The sequence below is a fragment of the Hemitrygon akajei genome, chromosome 7, assembly GCF_048418815.1.
Source record: "Hemitrygon akajei chromosome 7, sHemAka1.3, whole genome shotgun sequence".
In the NCBI taxonomy this organism is placed as follows: Eukaryota; Metazoa; Chordata; class Chondrichthyes; order Myliobatiformes; family Dasyatidae; genus Hemitrygon; species Hemitrygon akajei.
The window spans coordinates 166,795,218-166,819,864 of record NC_133130.1 but is presented as its reverse complement, the minus strand read 5'-3'; the positions used below and the strand labels follow the sequence as shown (position 1 = coordinate 166,819,864).

Sequence of the window (24,647 nt, the reverse complement as noted above, 5' to 3'; positions counted from 1 at the left end):
CATGAAACCAAGAAAGAAAAGAAAGGCAGCACGATCATCAACCTCCAAGTTCCGCACAAAAAAAACTATGGGTGGGGGAATGTAGGGCTATGGTCCAGCTGCAGTTTGAGGGGACCAGACAGATTAATCATTCAGCAGAGACTAGATGGGCTGAATGGCCTGTTTCTGTGTGGTAACAATGACTCTATGACATTGAGATGAGATTTTTCTGATGGAACCAAGAAGATGGGAACCAGTACGATAGAGCTGAGGATGAGCCAGCAGGTCTGCAAGTCGATGATGGGTGTAACATGAATGTAAGGAAGGACAAGCCAATGATTGGGTACAAATGCATGCACTGCAAAGAGTTAAATTGTACCACAGAGGTAAAAATTCAAAAGGACAAAGTATGCAAGACTGAAGGTGCTGTGTTTAAATGCGTGTAGCATTCAAAATAAGGTGGACGAGCTCATGCCACAATTAGAGATTGGTTGGTACGACATTGTGGGCATCACTGACCTGTGGCTGAAAGAAGGCCGTAGTTGGGAGTTTAATATCAAAGGACATACTTTGTATCAAAAGGACAGGCAGGAAGGCATAGGCAGTGGTGTGGCTCTGTCGGTAAGAAATGGAATTACATCTTTAGAAAAAGGTGACATAAGATCTGAGAACGATGAATCTGGGTGGAGTTAAGAAACTGCTAGCGTGAAATACCATTATTGGAATCATATATAGGCTTCCAAATAGTGGCCAAGATGTGGGGTTGAGATTGCAAAGGGAGCTGGAAAAGGCATGGACTGTAATAAGAGTAATACATTTGGGGACTTCAATACGCAAGGGGATTGGGAAAATCAGGTTGGTGTCGGATCGAAGAGAGGGAATTTGTCTAGAGCAGTTTGTGCTTGAGCCTACTCAGGGAAAGGTTATCTTAGATTGAGTGTTGTGTAATAACCCTGATCTTGTCAGGGAGCTTAATGTATGAGAGCACTTAGGAGACAGTGATTATAATGTGATTGACCTTATACTACAATTTGAGAGGGAGAAGCATAAGTCACGTGTATCAGTATCGCAATGGAATAAAGGGAATTACAGAGGCATGAGAGAGGAACTTGCCCAGGTGGAATGGAGAGGGATACTAGAGAGGAAGACAGTAGAGCCAAGATGGCTGAAGTTTCTAGGCATAGTGCAAAAGGCGTTGGATAGATTTGTCCCACAGAAGAAGTTATTCTCAAATGGCAGGGGTAGGCAATCGCTGCTGACAAAGGAAGTAAGGAAGTTAAGGACTGCATAAAAGCCCAGGAAAGGGCATATAAGATAGTAAAAGTCAGTGGGAAGTTGGATGATTGGGAAGCTTTTAAAATCCAACAAAAGGCAACTAAAATGCGTTAAGAAGGGAAAAGATGAAATATGACAGGAAACTAGCCAATAATACAAAGCAGGATACTAAAAGTTTTTCAGTTATATTAAAAGTGAAAGGGAGGTGAGAGCTGATATTGCAACACAGTAAAATGATGCTGGTGAGTTAGAAATGGCAGATGAACTTAACGTGTACTTTGCATCAGTCTTGACTAGTGGTGTTCCTCAGGGGTCAGTATTGGGACTGCTGCTTTTCACATTGTTTGTCAGTGATTTAGATAATGGAATTGATGGCTTCGTGACAATGTTTGCAGATGATATGAAGATAGGTGGAGGGGTCGGTAGTGCTGAGGAAGCAATGTGATTGCAGCAGGACTTAGACAAATGGAAACATGGACAAACAGTGGCAGATGGTGGGAAATGTATGATAATGTAGTTTGGTCAATGAAACAATGGTGCAGACTATTATCTAAATGGGGAGAAGTTCAAACATCAACTTAGGAGTCCTTATGCAAGACTACCAGAAGGTTAATTTACAGGTTGAGTCTGTGGTAAAGAAGTCAAATGCAGTGTTGCAGCTATTTCAGGGGGAATAGAATATAAAAACAAGGAGATAATGCTGAGGCTTTATAACACACGAGTCAGGCTGCACTTGGAGTATTGTCAAGAGTTTATGTTCCCATATCTCAGAAAGAATGTGTGGTCATTGGAGAGAGTCCAGAGGAGGTTCACAAGGATGATTCCAGGAATGAAGGGGTTAACAAATGAGTGTTTGGTAGCTTTGGGCCTGTACTCACGGGAATTTAGAAGAATGCGAGGGGGTGGGGGGTGGAATCTCATTGAAACCTACCAAATGTCGAAAGGACTGGATAGGGTGGATGTGGAGAGGATGTTTCCTGTGATGGGGGTATCCAGAACTAGAGGGCACAGCCTGTCTGTCTCAAAATTGAGGGATGACCTTTTAGAACAGAGGTAAGGAGTGATGCACCATCAATAACTCACTCTGAGACGTAAAAGCGAGGTATCGGCTTTTATTGACTGGAAGAAGGAACAAGAAGTGAGTGACCACCATACTACATCCTGGAGACTGAGAGGCCGGGCTCAGACCTCCATCACCTTTATACAGGGGTCTGTGGGAGGAGCCACAGGAGCAGTCAGCAGGGGGCGTGTCCAAACAGGTATATGTAGTTCACCACAAAGAGGAATTTATTTTAGCCAGAGAGCAGTGATCCTGTGGAATGCTGTGCCACAGAGTTTCCTGATTGGTTAGGGCACCAAAGCATATGACAAGAAAGTAGGTATATGGGGTTGAGTGGGATCCGGGATCAGCCATGGTAGTTTGGCAGAGCAGACTCGATGGGCTGAATGGCCTAATTCTGCTCCTATGTCTTATGGTCTAACAGATTTAATCAAAGACAAAACCCAGCACTGACATTCTTCACCACTCTCCCGTCAGGCAAAAGGTATAAATGCCTAGAGCCCATACCACTACACCAAAGGACATTCTACCCCACTGTTATTGGACTTGGAATGAATCTCTCACACGTTAAAGATGAATTCTTGATCTCCCAATCAAGCTCATATTGGGCCTTGCACCTGATTGTCTCCCTGCACCTCACCTTCTCTGTAACTGCACCTGTAGGTTCTGCATTCGGATTCCCTTTCTCCTATCGCAGAGAATTGATGTTTGGAAAGGAACTGGGGAGAGGGAGTATGGTTAGGGCAGGGATTCCCAACTTGGGAAAGGTTGGGAGCCCCTGGTTTAGGGTGGGAGGGCAAAGATTTCAAAGGGACTCGAGAAGCAGTGTTTTCACACAGGGAGGTGAGTGTATGGATAGAGCTGCCGAAGGACATGGTTGAGGCAGGTACAATAGTCTCATTTAAGAAACACCTGGAGAGGTGGGGTTTAGAGGGATATGCACCAAACGCAGGAAATTGGGAATAGCTCAGTGCCCACCGTAGTCAGCATGGAATGGTTGGGCCATCCCGGCTGCATTGGTCTGTGACGTTAATAACAAAACAAAAGAAATATTGCTGTGCATGTTAATCATGCCTTTAAATGGCAGAACACAGAACAACATCAGCTGAAATATCTGTTACGAGCAACTCTCCTCCCCCACCCTCCAGAATCTGCAAACAACAGAATTGCTCCTTTCACATTTGCCACTGTTAAAAAAAAAAGCTGCAGAATTCTCCTTCCCTTGGTACAAGTCCAGCTAGCTTTGTGAACTTTGTGGTGAATTGATTACGGGAGAGAAACCTGTTCTTCATCTCCAGTGATAGCAGAGCAGTCACTGCAATACTGTTACTCAGCCGACACCGGTTGTGAGGAGTATGTACGCTTTCCCCGTGGCCGCGTGGGTATTCGCCAGGGGCTCCCGCTTCCTCTCACATACCGGCCATTGGTCATTGTAAATTGTCCTGTGGTTAAGGTTAGGGCTAAATAGGTGAAGTGCTGGGCAGTGTGGCTCATTGGGCTGGAAGGGCCACTGTATCTCTAAATAAACATTCCACAAGTTAGCATGTTGGGCAGTTATATTGAACTTACATAAAACCTACCAAAGTTGCAACTAAATGATTTGATTGACTTCCCGCATCATGTTTAGTTGAATGTACGGAGCACGGAGAAAACCGGGGTAGATTCTCTCTCTCTCTCCTGCTAGCTGATGGCAGCAGATTCTGTTTACGTTAATAAATAGCTGTGTTTGGATGAAGCTAATTCAATGCAGGCACGCTGCAGCTTCCGATAACATCAGACGGATGTAAGCCTGAACACACTCTCGGGTATTCAGGGACAGCCTCTTTCCCCCTGCCATCCAGTTCCTAAAAAGGCACTGAAACCATAAACACTACCTTACTTTTTTTGTTGCTGTTTTTGCACAACTATTCTTAACTTAAATAAAAACACAAAATGCTGGCAGAACTCAGCGGGCCAGACGGCATCCATGGGAGGAGGTAATAACTGAATCTGCAGATGCTGGAAATAAATAAAAAAACACAAAATGCTGGCAGAACTCAGCAGGCCAGACGGCATCCATGGGAGGAGGTAGTGACGACGTTTCGGCCTGCTGAGTTCTGCCAGCATTTTGTGTTTTTATTTATTTATTTATTTATTTATTTATTTCCAGCATCTGCAGATTCACTCGTGTATTCTTAATTTAACTTTTTAATGTAAATATATACTCACTGCAATGCGCTGATTTATTTTTTCTCTTTATATTATCATGTATTGCATTGTACCGCTGCTGCCAAGTTATCAAATTTCACGACATATATTTGTGATAATAAACCAGATTCTGACTGATGGAAAATGGGGCACAAAACAGGGTGCAGGGGGAATTCAGCAGGTCAGGTGGCATCACTGAAACTATGCTGTGAAATCTGTCGTTTTCAGGCAGCAGGATGGTGCAAGACACGGAAAATTACTCCAAGTTACAATAAGAAAGAAAGAAAGAAATAAATAAATAGACAGTGCGACGGTGAATGAAGGAGCTGGTGCTCACGGGTTTACGGACCGCTCAGAAATCTGATGGCAGAGGGGACGAAGATGTTCCTGAAATGTTGAGTGTGTGTCTCAGGCTCCTGTGCCATCTCGCTGCTGGTAACAATGAGGAGCGGGCACGTTCTGGGTGGTGGGCATCATGTCCTCGATGGTGGGGAGGGTTGTGCCCGTGATGGGGCTGGCTGACTCTCTGCAGTCTCCTCCGACCCTGTGTACTGGAGCCTCCACGCCGGAGAGTGATGCAGCCAGTTAGAACGCTCCCTACGCTGCGTCCGTAGAAATTTCCAAGAGTCTTCGACAACATACTAGTTCTCCTCAAACTCCAAGTAAAATAAAGCTGCTGGTGTCTTCTTCATGTTGATCTGGGCTGGAAAGGCCCCACACCATCGGGTTCCTGAACCAGTGTGGATAACTTCACTCACCTCAACACTGAACTGAGTCCACAACCTAGGGATTCACTGTCAAGGACTCTCCAACTATCTTCCCAGTAGTATTTGTGTACTGTCGGTTTATTATCATTATTTACTTGTTTTGAATTTGCACAATTTGTCTTCTTCTTGCACATTGTCTATTTGTTGATTGTGTGGTTTTTCATCAGCTCTATAGTAGTTCTTTGTTCTACTGTCAATGAATCTTGGTATAGTACAGGGCTTTTGGCTGTCATTCCTCTCCGAGCCTTGTGCCACTTCAGGTGACAACCTTGCCATTTCTTTAGCATTTTTGTCTGTTTTTCATGAGGCCTAGGTTGACATTCAATCGAGCTTGGATGGAAAGCGTGCAAGGAGCTGGCTGGATTTGAACCCGGGACCACTCGTCTCAAAGTCTGGTGCTGATGCCACTACACCACCGGCCGGAATAGTGCAGGGGTTCCCAACTTTATTTATTACCATTAACCATGGGCCCCAGGTTGGGTACCTCTAATATAGGGGTTAACTTCACCATGGGCGGTCTGGTCCCAAGCCCCACTGTGAAAGGAGGAGGGTTGGACATGGGGCCAGCGAATCCCGTCCCATAAAAGCCCGGAGCTACTGAAATACCAACAGAAGCTCCAAAGACCTAATTCCTGGGAAAATAAGGATCTTCGAAAATGGGCTACACCTGTGGACAATTTGAAAGACTGACCCAGGACAGAGGGCTCTGACGAGCCACCGTCAGTGGTCTCTGCCCCAGGAGATCAGATGAGCTAAGCAGGTACACGTACTTCGATAATAAATTTACTTCAAACTTCGTATCCAAAATGTATCCAGTCCAGATGAAGGGTCTCGACCTGAACCACTTCCCTCCACAGATACTGCCTGTCCTGTTGATTTCCTCTGGCAATTTGTTTTTGTCTCCAAATGTACAGTCCCTTGCATCTCCAAAGTCAACTGGACGACTTGTGTTTCAGAATTATGATGGAAACCCGGTACTGGAACTGACTCAAAATCCGCTCCAGCGGAAGGTGTGACGAGAGTCTCAGGGAGTAAAAGGGTTAACGAATGAGAAGCTTTTGACGGCTCTGGGCCTGTACTTGTTGGAGTTGAGAAGAATGAGGGGGGATCTCATTGAATCCTGCTGAATATTGAAAGGCCTAGACAGACTGGATGTGAGAAGACGTTTCCTACAGTGGCACAGTCCAGGACCAGAGGGCACTGCCTCAGAACATTGGGAACAGAAATGAAAAGGAATTTCTTTAGCCAGATGGTGGTAAATCTACGGAATTTATTGCCACAGGCCAATCCATAAAGTATGTTTAAAGCAGAGGTTGATAGGTTCTTGATTAGTCAGGGTATCAAAGGTTACAGGGAGAAGGCAGGAGAACAGGGTTGAGAGGGATAATAAGTCAGTCACGATGGAATGGCAGAGCAGACTCGATGGGCTGAATGGCCTAATTCTGCTCCGATGTCTTATGGTAACAATCCTGGTGATAGGATCGGTATCAAGTTGCAGATGCCTTTTTGGTCACCAAGAGGATAAATAACTCTTTCATATGGTGACTAATTTATTGGGGAGGATGAAGTATTTTGGAACTTTGAAATGAACAATGAAAGGTATCACCCATCAAGTTTAAACTTGGTGCTTGTTTGTCACCTCTTGTCGGTCCTTAGCTGCCTGAACTGGACCTTTCTTTCTTTCTTTCTCTCTCTCTCTCTCTCCCCACCCCCCCCCCCCCACTCTCTCTCTCCCTCTCACTCTGTCACTCTCTGTTCAAACAAACCCTAATCGTTACTGTAACCCCACAACGAATGGTGGTAAGGGCAGGTTGTAAACGATCAGCCATTCCCTCTGAACTGAGGGTCAAACTCACCAACAGTCTCTAGCTCTGTGAGGTGACTTCACTCCCACAGCAGGTTGGTTCACCCAGTAGGAGAGGCCCAACAAGCCCGCACGATACTGAATGGATAGGAACACAAGAGCACAAAACATGGCCTCAGGGAACTGCTACAGTGTCACCTCAGAGAGTCAGCCATGACCACTGTGCAGCCCTGACACAGCGATTCGCGTAACACTTTATAGCTTCATTGATCCGGGTTCAATTCCCACCGCTGTCTGTAAGGAGTTAGTGCATTCTCCATGTGACCGTGTGGGTTTCCTCTGGGTGCTCCGGTTTCCTCCCACAGTGGGTTAGTAAGTTGTGGCCATGCTATGTTGGCGCTGGAAGTGTGGAGACACTTTTGCGGGCTGGTCCCAGCTCCATCCTTGGACTGTGTTGGTCATTGGCACAAGTGAAGCATTTCAGTGTAGGTTTCGACGTACACGTGACAAATAAAGCTAACCTTTTCAAAAACATTAGGAACACCAGTTAATGCGAAGCAGGTGCAGATATCTCTGCAGGACAGCCTCCACCTGGCACCAGAAAGAATAGGAAGCTGAGACCTGGGGAAAGACACAAACACTGAATGCAGTCCCTGGGTTCATCCATCACAGGTGAAGCCCTTCCCACTACTGAGCACAGCTACACGGAGCGCTATCACAGGAAAGCAGCATCCACCATCCTGGCCACTCTCTCTTCCCACTGCAGTCACCAGGAAGAAGGTACAGGAGCCTCAAGACTCACACCACCAGGTTCAGGGACAGTTATTACCCCTCAACCATCAGGCTCTTCAACCAAAAGGGATAACTTCACTCACCTCTTCATTGAACTGCCCCCACAACTTATGGAGTCACTTTCAAGGATTTCATCTTATGTTCTCAATACTTATTCCTTACTTATTTATTATTAATATTTGTGTTTTTTATTTTTGTTGTTGTCTTTTACACATTGGTTGTCTGCCTGTTGTGTGAAGTTTTTCATTGACTCTATCGTGTTTCTCTCTACTCACTATGAATGCCTACAAGAAAATGAATTTCAGGGTGGTGCTTAGTGGTATATATGTACTCTGATATAGATTTACTTTGAACTCTGAACTTTGTCCAGACCGGTACTCGGCCAGTCGCCCGGAGTGGGTTCGGTGTGGCCCTGCGGCACCCCAGGGTAAACGAGTGGCCGCAGGTCGAAGTGAGAGGATTCGACTGTCCCGCTGTCCAGAGGCAGACCAGACATCCTGATGGGCTGCTCCACCCTCTTCCCCACGTACCAAGGAATAGACTTTGACCGGGCGGGCACCTCTGTCTTCCTGTAAGGACTGTTACTGGGATCCACCGTCATCACGGCAGTCAACGGCCTTCCCTGGACCAATGCACTCTGCACCCAGCTGGGCAGCCGCTCAGCAGTGCCTCCACCACACGTAGGCCTGCTGCCTCCTGGAACAGCGATCTCCGAATCCTGAAGAGCAAGAGGCAAACAACGATTGCAGAGTCAGAATGCTCAGCATGGACGTCACTGGACAGATGTACACAGGGCCGGTAACATCATCAAGGATCCCACCCACCCTGCTCATGGAGGGTGTCCCACTCCCGTCAGGGAGGAGGCTACGTAGCATCCACACCTGGACCAGAGACTCAAAAAGTTACTCTCCCCAACCAGCAAGGCTGATCAACACCTCCACCCACCCCCAACCACCACTACTTTATCACTTCCCGTCTGTCAACTTATGTACAGACACTCTTCTACCGAGGGTCACTTTATGGACAGTCAATCAATGTATATAAACTAGCTAACATTTTTATATTAATGTGTTTTCTATTATTATTGTGTTCCTTATCATACTGTGTTTTTGTTTGTGCTGCATTGCATCTGGAGCAACAATTGTATCGTCCTTGTGTCCTGGGAATGACGTTGAACAGTCTTGACCACGGGCAGCAGAGGAGTACGGCTGCACGGGAACTCATTAATAACAGGTGACCCAGTGGATGGTGTCCTGAACATAGAACATGACAACACAATACAGGCATTTCAACTCACAACGTTATGCCCACCCTTTAACCTACTCCAAGATCAACTTAACCCTCCCCTGCCACAGAGCCTCCATTTCATGTGCCTATCTCTTAAATACCCCTAATGTATCTGCCTCTACCACCACCCCTGGCAGTGTGTTCCACACACCCACCACTCTGTTTAAGAATTTATCTCTGACATCCCCCTGATACTTTCCTCCAATCACCTTAAAGTTACACCCTCTTGTATTGATTATTTCTACTCTGAGAAAGAGGTGCTTGTCTGTCCAATCGATCAATGCCTCTCAATCTTATACACCTCTCACCCTCCAAAGAGAAAAGCCCTATCTTGCTCAACCTATCTCAAGACACGCTCTTTAATCCAGGTAAACTAGCGAAAGGCCCTGCTCACTTTTTAAATCCTGTGCTCATTCACCTGAACCGTCAGATTGTTCAGGGTATCTCAAGCTCGCTGTGGCCAGGCGCAGCTCAAATGCCGTCTGCTGACGATACAACCTTCGTTGACAGAATCTCAGTCGGTGACGAGAGGGCATACAAGAGTGAGGTATACCAGTTAGTTGAGTGATGTCGCGGCAACAACCTTGCGCTCAGTGTCAGTAGGACCGCAGAGCTGATTGTGGACTTCAGAAAGGGTAAGACGAGGGACCGCACACCGGTCCTCGCCGAGGGATCAGAAGTGGAGAGAGCAATTTCAAGTTCCTGGGTGTCAATATCTCTGAAGATTGGACTTGGACCCAACATATTGATGCAACTACAAAGAAGGCAAGACAGCGGCTATATTTCGTTAGGAGATTGAGGAGATTTGGCGTGTTGCCAAAAACACTCACAAATTTCTATAGATGTACGGTGGAGAGTATTCTAACTGGCTGCATCATCATTTGGTATGGGGAGGGCGTGGAGCTATTGCACAGGATCAAAGTAAACTGCAGAGTGTTGTAAACTTAGTCAGTTCCATCATGGATCTTTGGCAATGCATATTAAACTATTTAACATATATACTTAACGTAATTCACAGCTTTTTCTCTGTTGTTATGTAATGCTGCCTCAAAGTTAACAAATTTCACCATATTTCAGCCTCTCTCTGCTTGTGCCAGAGCCACTTGGATCAAACCGTCTCCCACCCTACTGCCACAATGGGCCACACGCAGGTTGGAGGAGCAACACCCTGATATTCCATCTGGATAGCCTCCAACCTGAACATCAATTTCTCAAGTTTCTGGTATTTTCTCCCCCTTCCCTTCTCTCTTTTTTCCACTCCTCTCTCCGGTTTTCCTCTCACCTTTTCTCTTTTCCTCACTTGCCCATCACCTCCCTCTAGTTCTCCTCCTCCTTCCCTTTCTCCTCTCCTATCAGATTCCTTCTTCTTCATTCCTTTACCTCCTCCACCTATTCCCTCCCCACGACTTAATTCATCCCCCACCCACCTACCTGGTCTCTCCTATCACCTTCGAGCCTGTCCTTCTCTCCCCCCCCCACCCATCTTCTTATTCTGTCTCCTTCCCCCTTCCTTTCCAGCCCTGATGAAAGGTCTCGACCCGAAACGTCGACTGTTTACTCTTTTCCAAGATGCTGCCTGGCCTGCTGGATCCTCCAGCATTTTGTGTGTGTTGTTCTGGATTTTCAGCATCTCACGTGTTATGTATTTTCACTCATTTCTCCTCCTCACTGCTGCACTTTGCACAGTGACACGATCCAATGCCTCCTTCGGTGATTTGATCTCTCCACATACAGTGCCCTGGTCGGTTATTTCCAGTATTTTCAGTCTTTAACTCATCTTCTCGGTCCTACCAGGACTTAGTTAACAAACTAAATTAGGTTTCCCCGTTGTGTTTATTGACCCATTGCCGTCTCACTGCACAATCTTACTAAGAATTACAGAGCTAGCTAAACACAAAACCAAACCAGAGAGCCAGGCAGAGCTCTTCGGTTTGAATGCAAATCGCTTTCATCTGATAAACACAACAGATCAGCTAGTTTTGTGGGATGTGGGCCATTAGCTTGTATGTGGGCCGTGAGCTCTCGTGTGGGCTGTGGGCTGTCATGTGGAACGTGAGCTATCACGTGGGCCACGAGCTCGCATGTGGGACATGAGCTCTCGTGTGGGCTGTGGGCTGTCATGTGGAACGTGAGCTATCACGTGGACAATCTTGTTGCCAGGCATGATGTTGTGACCATCATTGAATCGTGGCTGAAGGATGGTTGTAGTTGGGAGCTGAATGTCCAAGGTTACCCATTGCATTGGAAGGATAGGAAGGTAGGCTGAGGGGTGGCATGGCTCTGCTGGTAAAGAATGACATCAAATTAGTAGAAAGATGAGACGTAGGATTGGAAGATATTGAATCCTTGTGGGTTGAGTTAAGAAACTGAAAAGGTAAAAGGACCCTGATGACAGTTGTATACAGGTCTCCCAACAGCGGCTGGAAGGTGGACCACAGATTACAACAGAAAATAGAAAAGATGGATCAATAGGGCAATCCATAGAAAAGAAATTATAGCCTGACCTCAGTGGTTGGGAAGCTGTTGAAGTCAATTGTTAAGGATGAGGTGATGGAGTACTTGGTGGCACAGGACAAAATAGGACAAGGTCAGCATGGTTTCCTTCAGGGAAAATTTGTTGGAATTCTTCAAGGAGATTACAGGTAGGATAGATAAATGGGATGCAGTGGATGTTGTATATTTGGACTTTCAGAAGGCCTTTAACAAGGTGCCACACATGAGGCTGCTTACCAAGTTAAGAGTTCATGGTATTACAGGGAAGTTACTGACATGGTTAGAGCATTGGCTGATTGGTCAGAGGCAGTGAGTGGGAATAAAAGGACTAGTGGTGTTCCTCAGGGTTGGTGTTGGTGCTTCTTTTTATGCCGTGTATCAATGATTTACCATAGATGATGGAATCGATGACTTTGATGCCAAGTTTGAAGATGATACGAAGATTGGTGGAGGGCAGATAGAGTTGAGGAAACAGGAAGGATGCAGAAGGACTTGGACAGATTAGGAGAATGGATAAGAAAGTGGCAAATGAAATACAATGCTGGAAAATGCATGGTCATGCACTTTGGTAGTAGAAATAAAAGTGCAGACTATTTTCTAAACGGGGAGAAAATCCAAAAATCTGAGATGCAAAGGGACTTGGGAGTCCTTGTGCAGAACATCCTAGAGGTTAACTTGCAGGTTGAGTTGGTGCTGTGGAAGGCAAATGCAATGTTAGCATTCATTTCAAGAGGTCTAGACTATAAGAGCAGGGATGTGATACTGAGGCTTTATAAGACACTGGTGAGGCCTCACCTTGAGTATTGTGAACAGTTTTGGGCTCCTCATCTAAGAAAAGATGTGCTGACATTGGAGAGGGTTCAGAGGAGGTTCACAAGAATGATTCTGAGAATGAAAGGGTTATCATACAAGGAACATTTGATGGCTCTGAGTCTATACTCACTGGAATTCAGAAGGATGATAGATAGATAGATAGATACTTTATTCATCCCCATGGGGAAATTCAACTTTTTTTCCAATGTCCCATACACTTGTTGTAGCAAAACTAATTACATACAATACTTAACTCAGTAAAAAAATATGATATGCATCTAAATCACTATCTCAAAAAGCATTAATAATAGCTTTTAAAAAGTTCTTAAGTCCTGGCGGTAGAATTGTAAAGCCTAATGGCATTGGGGAGTATTGACCTCTTCATCCTGTCTGAGGAGCATTGTATCGATAGTAACCTGTCGCTGAAACTGCTTCTCTGTCTCTGGATGGTGCTATGTAGAGGATGTTCAGAGTTATCCATAATTGACCGTAGCCTACTCAGCGCCCTTCGCTCAATGAGGAGGATCTCATTGAAACCTTTCAAATGTTGAATGGCCTAGACAGCGTAGATGTGGAAAGGATGTTTCCCGTGGTGGGGGAGTCTAGCACAAGAGGGCACAGCCTCAGGATAGAGGGGCGTCCATTTAAAACAGAGATGTGCAGAAATTTCTTTAGCCAGAGGGTGATGAATCAAGGGTTACAAGGAGAAGGCCAGGGAGTGGGGCTGAGGATGGGGAAAGGATCAGCCATGATTAAATGGCAGAGCAGACTCGATGGGCCAAATGGCCTCATTCTACTCCTCTGTCTTATGGTTCTATGGTCTATGTGGGTTGTGAGCACCCGTGTGGCACGTGGACTGTTGTGTGAGACGTGAGCTCTCAGTGAGATGTAGGCTGTCGCGAAGAACGTAAGCTCTCATGTGGGATGTGGGTTGTCATGGTATCTTGTTGGATGTGTGCTGTCGTGTGGGACGTGGAGTTCTCACGTTGGATGTGTGCTGTCGTGTGGAACGTGGAGTTCTCGCGTTGGATGTGTGCTGTCGTGTGGGACGTGGCGAGGCGTTACTGGATGACGTGGATCATGATGTGTCAGTACAGTGTCTGACGTCACCATTTTGTACGCCTTTTGGAAAGCCCTCTCTCACTGCTTTGTCCATCGCCATTTCTGTAGTAAAGAGTTGAAGGGATGGAGCACAGGAGCCAGGTACCTGTTGTAGTAATTGACAAATCCTGAAAAGCACAACCATGACATGGGGACCACACAACCAGAGGACATGACATGGTCATGGGGAGAATATGGACTCCTTACAGACAGTGGAGGGAATTGATCCCGGATTGCTAGCTCTGTAATGGTGTTACAGTAACTGCTAGGCTGCCCATCGTTTGACCAAGTATTATAAATGGGGAAGTATCGATAGATACTTGAACATTGTGGGCACTGATATCCATAAGACATAAGACAATAAGCTCATCCAGTCTGTTCCGCCATTCCATCATGGCTGATATATTTTCTTCACCACCCCATTCTCCTGTTCTCTCCCCGTAACCTTTGACACTCTGATCCATCAAGAACCTGTTAACCTCTGCTTTAAATACACCCAGTGACTTGGCCTGCACATCCATCCCTGACAATGATACACCACCCTCTGGCTAAAGAAACTCCTCCTCATCTCCGTTCTAAAGAGACGTCCTTCTACTCTGAGGCTGTGTTCTGAACAGAGTGCATGCTATGTTGGCACTGGAATATGTGGCAATGTTTGCAGGTGGTGTCGGTTGTTAACACAAACGTTTCGATGGATAAATCGGATTGGGAATGAGAATCTGATAGCCAGCGCGATGTGAAGGATCCGTTTGTCTGCCATGAATCTCACTCACCTGTGGCTCTCCCTCAGGGGGGCTCCTGCACGGGATCGCAACGTCGCTCCTTCCACTGATGGGCAAAAGGTGCTCGCTCTGACTGACCAGGGCAAACTCCGCTCTCACGGTGATGGCTTTTACAGCCGGCTGGTTCTGGGAGGGAGGTGATGTTGACTCCCTCTCACCATGGCTCTGCTCCGTTGCAGCCTCTGCACTGTCCCCAACACAGGCCCTGTGAATGAGTTGAGAATCTGGCGGTTATATCACCTCTAGATAGAACTGACAAGGTGGGACTTTCACACTATAAGCACAAGAGATTCTGCAAGTCAAGTCAAGTCCAGTTCATCGGCATTTAACTATAACATATATAACCATAAAATTGTATATAGAAACAAGACATTTCTCCGAACCAGGGTGTAAAGCATATAACACACATAACACATGATAACTTATGAAGGAAAGGATAAAATCTACAGAAGAATCTCACATAAATAACAAAGTAAAATTCATTAATATTAAATATTATACTGGAACAGATTATGCTTCGAATATGATGCAGCAGGGAGTTCAGAAGCCAGATGGCCTGGGGGAAGAAACTGCTTCTCGCCCTGAACATTTTTGTTTTTATACATCATTCAGATTTCTATGCAGATACTAGAAATCCAGGAGCAACACACACAAGATGCTAGAGGAACTCGACAGGTCAGAGCTGAGGATGCTGTCTGACCTGCTGAGTTCCTCCTGGATTTTGCACGTTGCTGTGTTCATTATTGAGGGATGGTGCGGAGCACACCAGGACACCGGCGTGCAGGACACTCGACTGAACTTCATTGACAACCCTCCAGGTACAGTTGTGAAATCCTCCCATGTGGGAGTGGGTAACTGAGTGGCGTAGGAATAACACTATTAACTACCACCACAGGTTGCTCAGGGTTTCAAAATTCAAAGTAAATTTATTATCAAAGTCGCCATATACAACCCTGAGATTCAGTTTCTTGCAGATAAGTACAAAGAAACACAATAGAATGAATAAATGACCACACTTAACAGGATGGACAAACAACCGGTGTGCAAAAGATCAAATTGTGCATATATTAAAAAGAAAGAGAAAGAAATAATAGTAATAATAAAACTGGATCATCCCAAAGGCACTACGCAATAGAACTGAACAATTAGGCCTACTCAGCAATATTTATGTAAATCTCCAGAAAGCCTCTAGCATAGTCCTGGCAACTGATAAATGAGTGTGATTGGCTATGCCCGTACCTCAGGTTTTACCAGCTTGAGCAGAGAAAAAATAAATAACAACAATAACAATAATACAAATACGATAATAATAATAATATTAAAATAAATAAGCAGTAAATATTGCTAACATGAGATGAAGAGTCCTTGAATGTGAGTCCATAAGTTGTGGGAACAGTTCAGTAATGGGGTGAGTGACGTTGAGTGAACTTATCTCCTCTACCGAGGGGATAAATAACTTCACAAGTTGCTCTGTGGAGACACAGAGAGCATTTCCTACATAGCAGGACATCTGGCCCCCATCCCACTCTGATCTCAGTGGTTGTTGCTCATTTACACAATGCCCTTTCACCCCGAGGTTCCCAAGAGTTACCGGTAAGTGGGAGCAGTTCAGGAGGGTGGCACACCAGCTGACAGGCTTTGTGATATTCTCCCATTGAATTAGAGATGCTCTTAGTGAATGAAGTTGATGTAACACTGGGAGGTTAACCAAAGGGCTGTTTCTACAGTTACTTTTATGATTTTGACACCGGTTTGTATGAGATTTCCTGTGCTGCCCATAAAACTTTGCACATCACATTCTGCACGTTGTAACTCACACTTGCATGTGATGTGGCACTGATATTTTTAGAAAAATTATGAGCTCCGCAGTAGCATAGCAGTTACAGTTTGGGGCGTCAGAGATACAAGTTCCATGCCAGCGTCCTCTGTAAGGAGTTTGTACATCATCCGCGTGGAATGCGTGGCTATTCTCCCGGTACTCTGGTTTCCTCCCACAGTCCAAAGAGGCAACAGCTAGTGGACTAATTGGTCATTGTAAGTTGTCCCCTGATTAGTCTAGAGTTAAGTCAGCGGAGGCTGTGGAATGCCCTCTAAAGGTTCCGACATGCTGCAACTCTAATTAATAAAGACAAACATACGTACACAAAAAAGAGAAATTGCTGCAGGTACCTGTTGTCGTGCGTGTTGATCTCCAGACATCCCTCCCCTTGGCTCTGCCTCCTGGAGTGTGGCAGCACTGAAACGCCACACAATGAATGTCAGCAAGTGTATTCTAACATCGGACACCAGCGCTTGCATTCCTGCATAGCACGTAGAGCACTCTGCAAAAGTCTTAGGCACATGTAAAAATAATTCTGTAAAGTGACGATGCACTCAAAAGTAATGAGACGAGAAGTTCCTAAAAAATTAATTGTAGAGAGCAGAAAACAGTATAAAGAACCAAGTCAAATCAATATTTGGTGTGAGCACCCTTTGCCTTTAAAATGACATCAATTCTCTCCGGTACATTGTCCCCCAGTTTTATAAGAAAACCGGCTGGTAGGTTGTTCCAAGCATCTTGGGGAACGTGTCACAGCTCTTCTGTGGACAATGGCGACTTCGCTTGCTTCCCAGACAGCCTCGATGAAGTTGAGACAGCCTCTGTGGAGGCCTTAATACCTGAAACCATATAAAAAATCTGGCGTGCCTCAGACTTCTGCACATGTACAGTGCCTATAGTAAGTATTCAAACCCAACCCCGCCCCCCCCGGAAGTTTTCATGTTTTATTGTTTTACAACATTGAATCACAGTGGATTTAATTTGGGTTTTTTTTTGACACAGATCAACAGAAAAAGATTCTTCTGGGTCAAAATGAAAACAGATCTCTACAAAGTGATCTAAATTAATTTCAAATATAAAACATAAAATTATTGATTGCATAAGTATTCACCCCCCTTTAATATGACGCACCAAATCATCACTGGTGCAGCCAATTGGTTTTAGAAGTCACATTATTAGTTAAAGGGAATCACCTGTGGATGGTCACGGGGTTTCAATTGATTGTCGGGAAAATACACCTGTATCTGGAAGCAAACACGAGGAAATCTGCAGATGATGGAAATTCAAGCAACACACACAAAATGCTGGTGGAACGCAGCAGGCCAGGCAGCACCTGATGAAGGGTCTCGGCCCGAAACGTCGACAGTGCTTCTCCCTATAGATGCTGCCTGGCCTGCTGTGTTCCACCAGCATTTTGTGTGTGTCACCTGTATCTGGATACTGCTGTTGAGTCAGTATCCTGGCAAAAATGACACCATGAAGACAAAAGAACACTCCAAGCAACTCCACAAAAAGGTTATTGAAAAGCACAAGTCAGGAGATGGACACAAGGAAATTTCCAAGTCACTGAATATCCTGGAGTACAGTTAAGTCATTCATCAAGAAATGGAAAGAATATGGCACAGCTGTAAATCTGCTTAGAGCAGACTGTCCTCAAAAACTGAGTGACCGTGCAAGAAAGGGACGAGTGAGGGAGGCTACCAAGAGACCTATGACAACTCTGGAGGAGTTACAAGCTTCAGTGGCTGAGATGGGAGAGACTGTGCATACAACAACTGTTGCCCTGGTGCTTCTCCAGTCACAGCTTTATGGGAGAGTGGCAAAGAGAAAGCCACTGTTGAACAAAACTCACATGAAATCTCAGCTGGAGTTTGCCAGAAGCATGTGGGAGACTTTGAAGTCAGCTGGAAGAAGGTTCTATGATCTAATGAAACCAAAATTGAACTTCTTGGTCATCAGATTAAACACTATATTTGGTGTAAGCCACATCATCAAAAACACACCATCCCTACCGTGAAGCATGGTGGTGGTTGCATCATGCTGTGGGGATGCTTCACTGCAACAGGCCCTGGAAGGCTTGTGAAGGTAGAGGGTAAAGTGAATGCAGCAAAATACAGGGAAACCCTGGAGGAAAACAAGAGAACTGTGACTTGGGAGAAGTTTTGTTTTCTAGCAAGACAATGAACCCAAGCATAAAGCCAAAGCTACACAGGAATGGTTTAAATTCAACAAAGTGAATGTCCTGGAGTGGCCAAGTCAGAGTCCAGACCTCAATCCAATTGAGAATTTGTGGCTGGAATTGAAAAGAGCTGTTCACTCATGATCTTCATGCAATCTGACAGAGCTTGAGCAGTTTTGTAAAGAAGAATGGGGAAAGATTGCAGTGTCCAGATGTGCAAAGCTGATAGAGACCTATCCACACAGACTCAAGGCTGTAATTGCTGCCAAAGGTGCTTCTACTAAATACTGATTTGAGTAATTATGAAATCAATTAATTAGTGTTTAATAATTATAATAAATTTATACCAATTTGTAGAAATTTGTTTTTATTTTGACACAAAAAATGTCTTTTCTGTTGATCAGTGTCAAAGAAAGCCAAATTAAATCCACTGTGATTCAGTGTTGTAAAACAATAAAACATGAAAACTTCATGGGTGGGGGGTGTACATTATTAATAGTCACTGTAAATGGTGGAACTGAAACGGGTCACAGAGACCCCCACATGTGCAGTTCTGGTCACCTACCGATATGTAAGATCTCAACAACACTGGAAGAGTTCAGAGAAAATTTACAACAATATTGTCAGGACATGAAAACCTGAGTTATAGGAAATGACTTAATATGCAAGGACTTTATTTCCTGGAGCATAGGAGCATAAGGGGAGATTTGACAGAGGCATAAACATGGCAAAGATATAGATAGGGTAAACGAAAGCAGGCTCGTTCCAGTGAGGTTGGGTGAGACCGGAACAAAAGGTCATGGGTTAAGGGTGAAAGGGGAAACTTCTTCACTCAGAGGGTGGTGAGAGTGTGGAACGAGCTTCACTCAGAGGGTGGTGAGAGTGTGGAACGAGCTTCACTCAGAGGGGGGTGAGAGTGTGGAACGAGCTTCACTCAGAGGGGGGTGAGAGTGTGGAACGAGCTTCACTCAGAGGGTGGTGAGAGTGTGGAACGAGGGGCCAGCAGAAGAGTTGGATGCAGGTTCAATTTCAACACGTAAGAGAAGTTTGGATGGGCACATGGATCGGAGGAGTATGGAAGGCTTTGGTCCAGGGGCGGCTTGATGAGACCAGGCAGAAGAACAGTTTGGCGTGGACCAGTTTGTGCGTTGTAGTGTTCTGTAACACTGACTCACGTTCTCAGTGACCTGTGTGATCTCCCGCTCTGCCTCTGGGTCCCAGTTCAAAGTCTCGGATAAAAGACCGAGAAACGCGGTGTTGGTCTGGAAACTCCACATTTTATAAAGTGAGTCCGTCTCTGCCTACAGCCAGCTGGCCAGACATCTGCATATTCCTCTGAAGTATCAGAGTCATATAGCAGGGAAACAGGCCATTCAGCCCATCTAGTCCATGTTTCACTGTTGCTCTGCCTACTCCCATTTTTACCCACAGTCGGACTGTAGCCCGCCACACCCCTCCCATCCATGTACCTATTCAAACTTCTCTTAAACGTTGAAATAAAACCCACATCCACCACTTCTGCCGGCAGCTCGTTCCACACTCTCACCGCCCACAGGGTGAAGAAGTTCCCCCTCAGGTTCCCCTTAAATATTTCATCTTTCTTCTTTAACCTATGACCTATCCTTGTGTCATGTTGTTCAAACGGTGCATCTGAGGCTGAGAGGAGACTGATCGATGCTTATAAAATTAGGAGAGGCGGTGTTGAGCTTGCTTTAGAGACCAAAGCAGGTCTGGTTTGGAATCTTGAGTCTGCAGCTTCCCTTCAAGTTGTAGAGTGCTGGAGAAGTTCAGCACAGAAACGGTCTCTTTGGCCTGTCAAGTCTGTGCTTCATTCCATCAACCCGCATGTGGGCCATTAGCTTCCATACCCCACCTATCCATGTACCTATACAAACTTCCCTTAACCCGTAATTGAACCCAGATCCACCATCTCTCGTCAGGAAATTTGGGCTTGACCCAAAAGCAGTGCATCAGAGATGGTTCAGTGGTGACTGATAACTTTAATAATAGACAGCAAAGTAACAAAGTCACGAAACGAGAGGGAACAGAAACTAAAGACAACAGGCAACGAGGTAAACTTTAGGCAGGAGGAGTGAAAGCTGGGAGCAGCTGGCTGAGGCCGGCTGGTTCAAAGAGTGAACGAGGTCAGTGGATGAGAAGTGGGGTTAAATAGGCTGCAGGTCATGAGTCTGGAAGGAGCAGCAGGTTAGTTGGGTGAAGACTGAGAGGTGCCTGCATGGGCAGATTGGAAAGGCCTGGCGGTTCGATCTGTGTGCGCCACCTTCAAGCTTATGAAACCGCGTCCGATCGCAGCGGGGGACTTACTGCATCTCTCCACCTCCCTGCGCCCAGCCTTCCTCTGCTTGACAGAGTAAACACACATCGTAAGAAAGATCATGATGAGGGATACAGCAACTCCGACAACAATGGGGATGTCGTGCTTCTCCAGGGCCAGAGACAGCAGTGGCTTCTCCTGGCCTTTCCCCCTGCCAAGAGGAACAGAGGAAGTTCAGTGCAGTAAGTACACCCATCCCCTCCCGGTATTTATTGCTTAATGTCATTTCCTGTCAAGGAGAATGAAATAATTGTTACTCCGGATCCGATGCAGCACAAAAAAAAACACAGTGAGATAAAGAACACAATAACTTAAAACAATAAATATAAATACATCAGATAACTAGTACACATACATTGATTGTATGTCCCTAAAGTGACATTAGGCCAGGGGTTCCCACCCTGGGTCCATGGACCCTTTGGTTAATGGTAAGGATCCATGGTATAAAAAGTTTGAGAACCCATGCTCTGGGCACAGGAGTGTCTGTACTTACGGTGACTCTGACAGGAAATGATAAAGTAGTGGTGGTTGGGGGGGGGGGTGGACGGGAGGGTCAGTGGGTGGAGGTGTTGATCAGCCTTACTGCTTGGGGAAATTAACTGTTTACATTTCTATAATGTCACCCCTCAGTCTCCTTCACTACAAGGAATGAAGTCCAAACCTCTCCCTGTAACTCAGTCCCTGAAGTCCAGGCAAATCTTTTCCGCACCCTTTCCAATTTAGTAACATGTGGTATTTCCCGTAGCAGGCCGGCCAAAACAGAGGACTATATTTTAGGCGATCTCTCACCTGTCAACAGATCCGCTAATTCATCCAAGCTATGAGGAAAAGATAAATCCGCCATGGATGGTCCCAAGCCCAGGTGTGAAAGGAGGAGGGTTGGGCATGGGTCTAGCAACCCCATCCCATAAAAACCCAGAGCTACAGAAACAGAAGTTCCAAAGTCCTCAGCTTTGAAAGTGGGCAACACCTGGGGACAATTTGAAAGACTGACCCGGGACAGAGGACTCTGATGAGCTTCTGCCTGCAGCCTACGCCCCAGTAGAGGTGATGGCTTAAGAAGAACAAGAAAGGATAATGCCTCAGGAACACAGTTCCGTCCAGCTAAGATCACAAAGTAAGAAATACCTCTGATTATCCACTTCCTTTGATTCTAATTCATCCACGGTAGCACAGTGGTTACCGTGATGCCATTACAGCTCAGGGTATCAGAGTTTGGGGTTCAATTCCAGCATCCCCTGTAAGTAGTTTGTACGTTCTTCTTATGAACGGGTGGGTTTTCTCCCAGTGCTCTGGTTTCCGCCCACAGTCCAAAGACAAATCAGTTAGTTGGCTAATGGTCATTATAAATGATTGGGCTGCTGGGCAGGGCAGCTCAAAGGGTTGGAAGGGCCTGTCCCACACTGTGTCTCTAAATGAACTGTATTGTTGATTTGGTACGCATGTCAATGGGACCAAAAGCCGCCCATCCGGTGAGCTAACTCTTGTACACTTGTGAACAGCTGTCTCACAGCTGTGTGACTGAATTCCCATCATTTATCCTGCATGAGTAAACAGTGGCAAATTACCATTTTGTAAATATGGCAAAGACATTTTATGTAAACTGCTGTTACATTATCCTACTGGCAAACTTCATATAACTTATTAATCTGGCGCTGAACAAATAGTCAAAACATTCCAAAGTGCTTCTCATGTCCTGAACATTGTCTTTGACAGCTTGAATTGTCCAGGAGTTATTTCCCATCTTGTCTCCTCAGAAGATGTCTGCCTCTGACATCTCACTCAGTCCATTACCTCTTGCCTAATCTTTCAATAAGCCCGCGACCCCCGCTGGGGCATAGGCTGTCGACACCAGCTCACCAGTGTCCTTTGCCCTGCGCCGATAGAAGGCTGATTGTCCCAGTAGCTTCCACCTTCCCCACACAACCTCACCGCAAAGATCACTCCTCGCCCAGGGAACCTTTCAATAAGATATTTCCAAAAGGTGCTTCACACACTACCGGTAATTGCTCTTAGCTACTGAAATGATTCTATTAGTTCCAGTCATTAAGGATCTCAGAAAATGGCACAGGAGCATGGTTTACATAGTGTGACACTTCACAGCACGAGCAACTAGGGTTCAGTTCAATTCCCTCCGCTGTTTGTAGGGAGATTGTAAATTTTTCCATGACCACGTGGGTCTCCCCTGAATGCTCCAGCTTCCTCCCACGTTTCGGCTCCTGTGCTATGCAGGTTAGTAGGTTAATTGGTCACGTGGATGTAATTGGGTGGTACGGGCTCGTTGGGCTGGAAGGACCTGTTGCCGTGTTGTGTCTGTAAGTAAATAAACAAATAAAGAAAAGGTTCGACAGTCTGTTTAACCCATCACAGTCTGAGTAAGGATGCAGTGCTTTCCCCTCAGATATGACAAATAAACACTTCTCGGGCTTCCAGCTGGGTACAGGCATCGATTACAACCGACGTTTCGATGACAAACCCTGCCACCTTCAGGGATGATGCCTGGGCATGTCCAGTCTGGTGGTATTTATAACCCCGTTGTCCACTCCTCCTGATTGGTTAGTCCTCATCCAATTAGGTTTCTGGTGTCCCACTTTGTTTACAATCGAATTCCAGCTCTTACTTAGAGCAAGACCTTCATCTTTGCTAAACTTCCTTTCCTCTAGTTTTAGTTCAATGGCTTCCTTTAGCAGGCGGTCCCAAAAGCCTTTGGCACGGCATCGTAGTTTTGTGCCGTCAAGTTCAATCCCGTGGCCGTTGCAAATGCTACCACCGATTTCTCCAGGTAACCCAAACCTCCCGAGCTCCTTGATGCGGGTTTCCACCGTCTGGCCGATACACGCTGCTCCACATTCGCAGGGAATCCTATAAATGCCAGCCGTCCTGAGTCACAGGTTACCTTTGAGCCACATAAGCTGTGATTTGAGCTTCCTTACGGAGAGTCTCCACAAGGAAGTGGGATGATTTTGCACGATGTTCCTACAGAACGGCTACAAGGTGAAGGACATCAGTCGGGCCCTTAAAAGGGCCGACACAAAAACCAAGAAACCTAACAACATGGAGGAACCAGTGGCTACTGCCTGTCTTCTCTATACTTCCACGGTTTCTAGAAGGGTCGCCAGGCTCCTGAAGCAATACCGAATTAATACCATCCACAAACTGTAACGAAGCTCAAATCAAAGGATTCCCTGAAGGTTAACTTGCAGGTTGAGTCGGTATAAGGAATACAAATGCAATGTTGGCATTCATTTTGAGAGGACTAGAATATAAAAGCTAGGATGGAATGCTGAGGCTTTGGTCAGACTTCACTTGGAATATGGTGAGCAGTTTTGGGCCTCTTATCTGAGGAGGGATGTGCTGACGTTGAAGTGGATTCAAAGGAGGTTCACAAGAACCATCCCGGGAATGAAAGGATTAATAATGAGGAGCATTGGATGTCTCTGGGCCTGTACTTCTTGGAATTCAGAAGGATAAAGGAAGGCCTGCTAGATACTGACAGGCCTGGATAGAGTGGATGTGAAGAGGATGTTTCCGTAAGTAAGAAAATCTGGGATCACATGGCACAGCCTCAGAATGAAGGGACATCCCTTCAAAACCGAGAGGGTGCAATTTGTTGCATGGAGGGCTAGGTTATTGAGTGTCGTTATGGAAGAGATGGATAGGTGTTTGATTAGTAACGGAGGGAAGGCAGGAGAATGGGGGTAAAAAGCAGCAATGATTGGATGGCAGAGAGGACCTGATGGGCCAAATGGCCTAGTTCAGCTCCTATAGCTTGTGATCCTATGTACGTACAGGTGCAATGAAAAACTTACTTGCAGCAGGAGCATGGCACACCGCCACAGATAAGCAGCATTCACAGGAAAACATAGAGAATTAGACACACAAACGCAATGGGGGCAGGGGCAAACGCAATGGGGGCAGGGGCAAATGCAATGAGAACAAAGGGAAACACAATGGGGCCAGGGGCAAACACAATG

The 24,647-nt window shown here is 45.7% G+C and overlaps 1 protein-coding gene across 1 annotated transcript; it reads right to left on the bottom strand.

Annotated features, from left to right (window-relative positions):
* Positions 1-8,074: 8,074 nt before the first annotated feature.
* LOC140731146 (uncharacterized) lies at positions 8,075-20,770 on the bottom strand. The gene is made up of 4 exons (XM_073052528.1): positions 20,664-20,770; positions 16,510-16,576; positions 14,332-14,545; positions 8,075-8,582 (listed from the first exon to the last, which is right to left on the bottom strand). Exons 1-4 carry the CDS (start codon positions 20,734-20,736, stop codon positions 8,208-8,210), a joined length of 729 nt encoding a protein of 242 aa, XP_072908629.1. The 5' UTR covers positions 20,737-20,770; the 3' UTR covers positions 8,075-8,207.
* Positions 20,771-24,647: the final 3,877 nt, after the last annotated feature.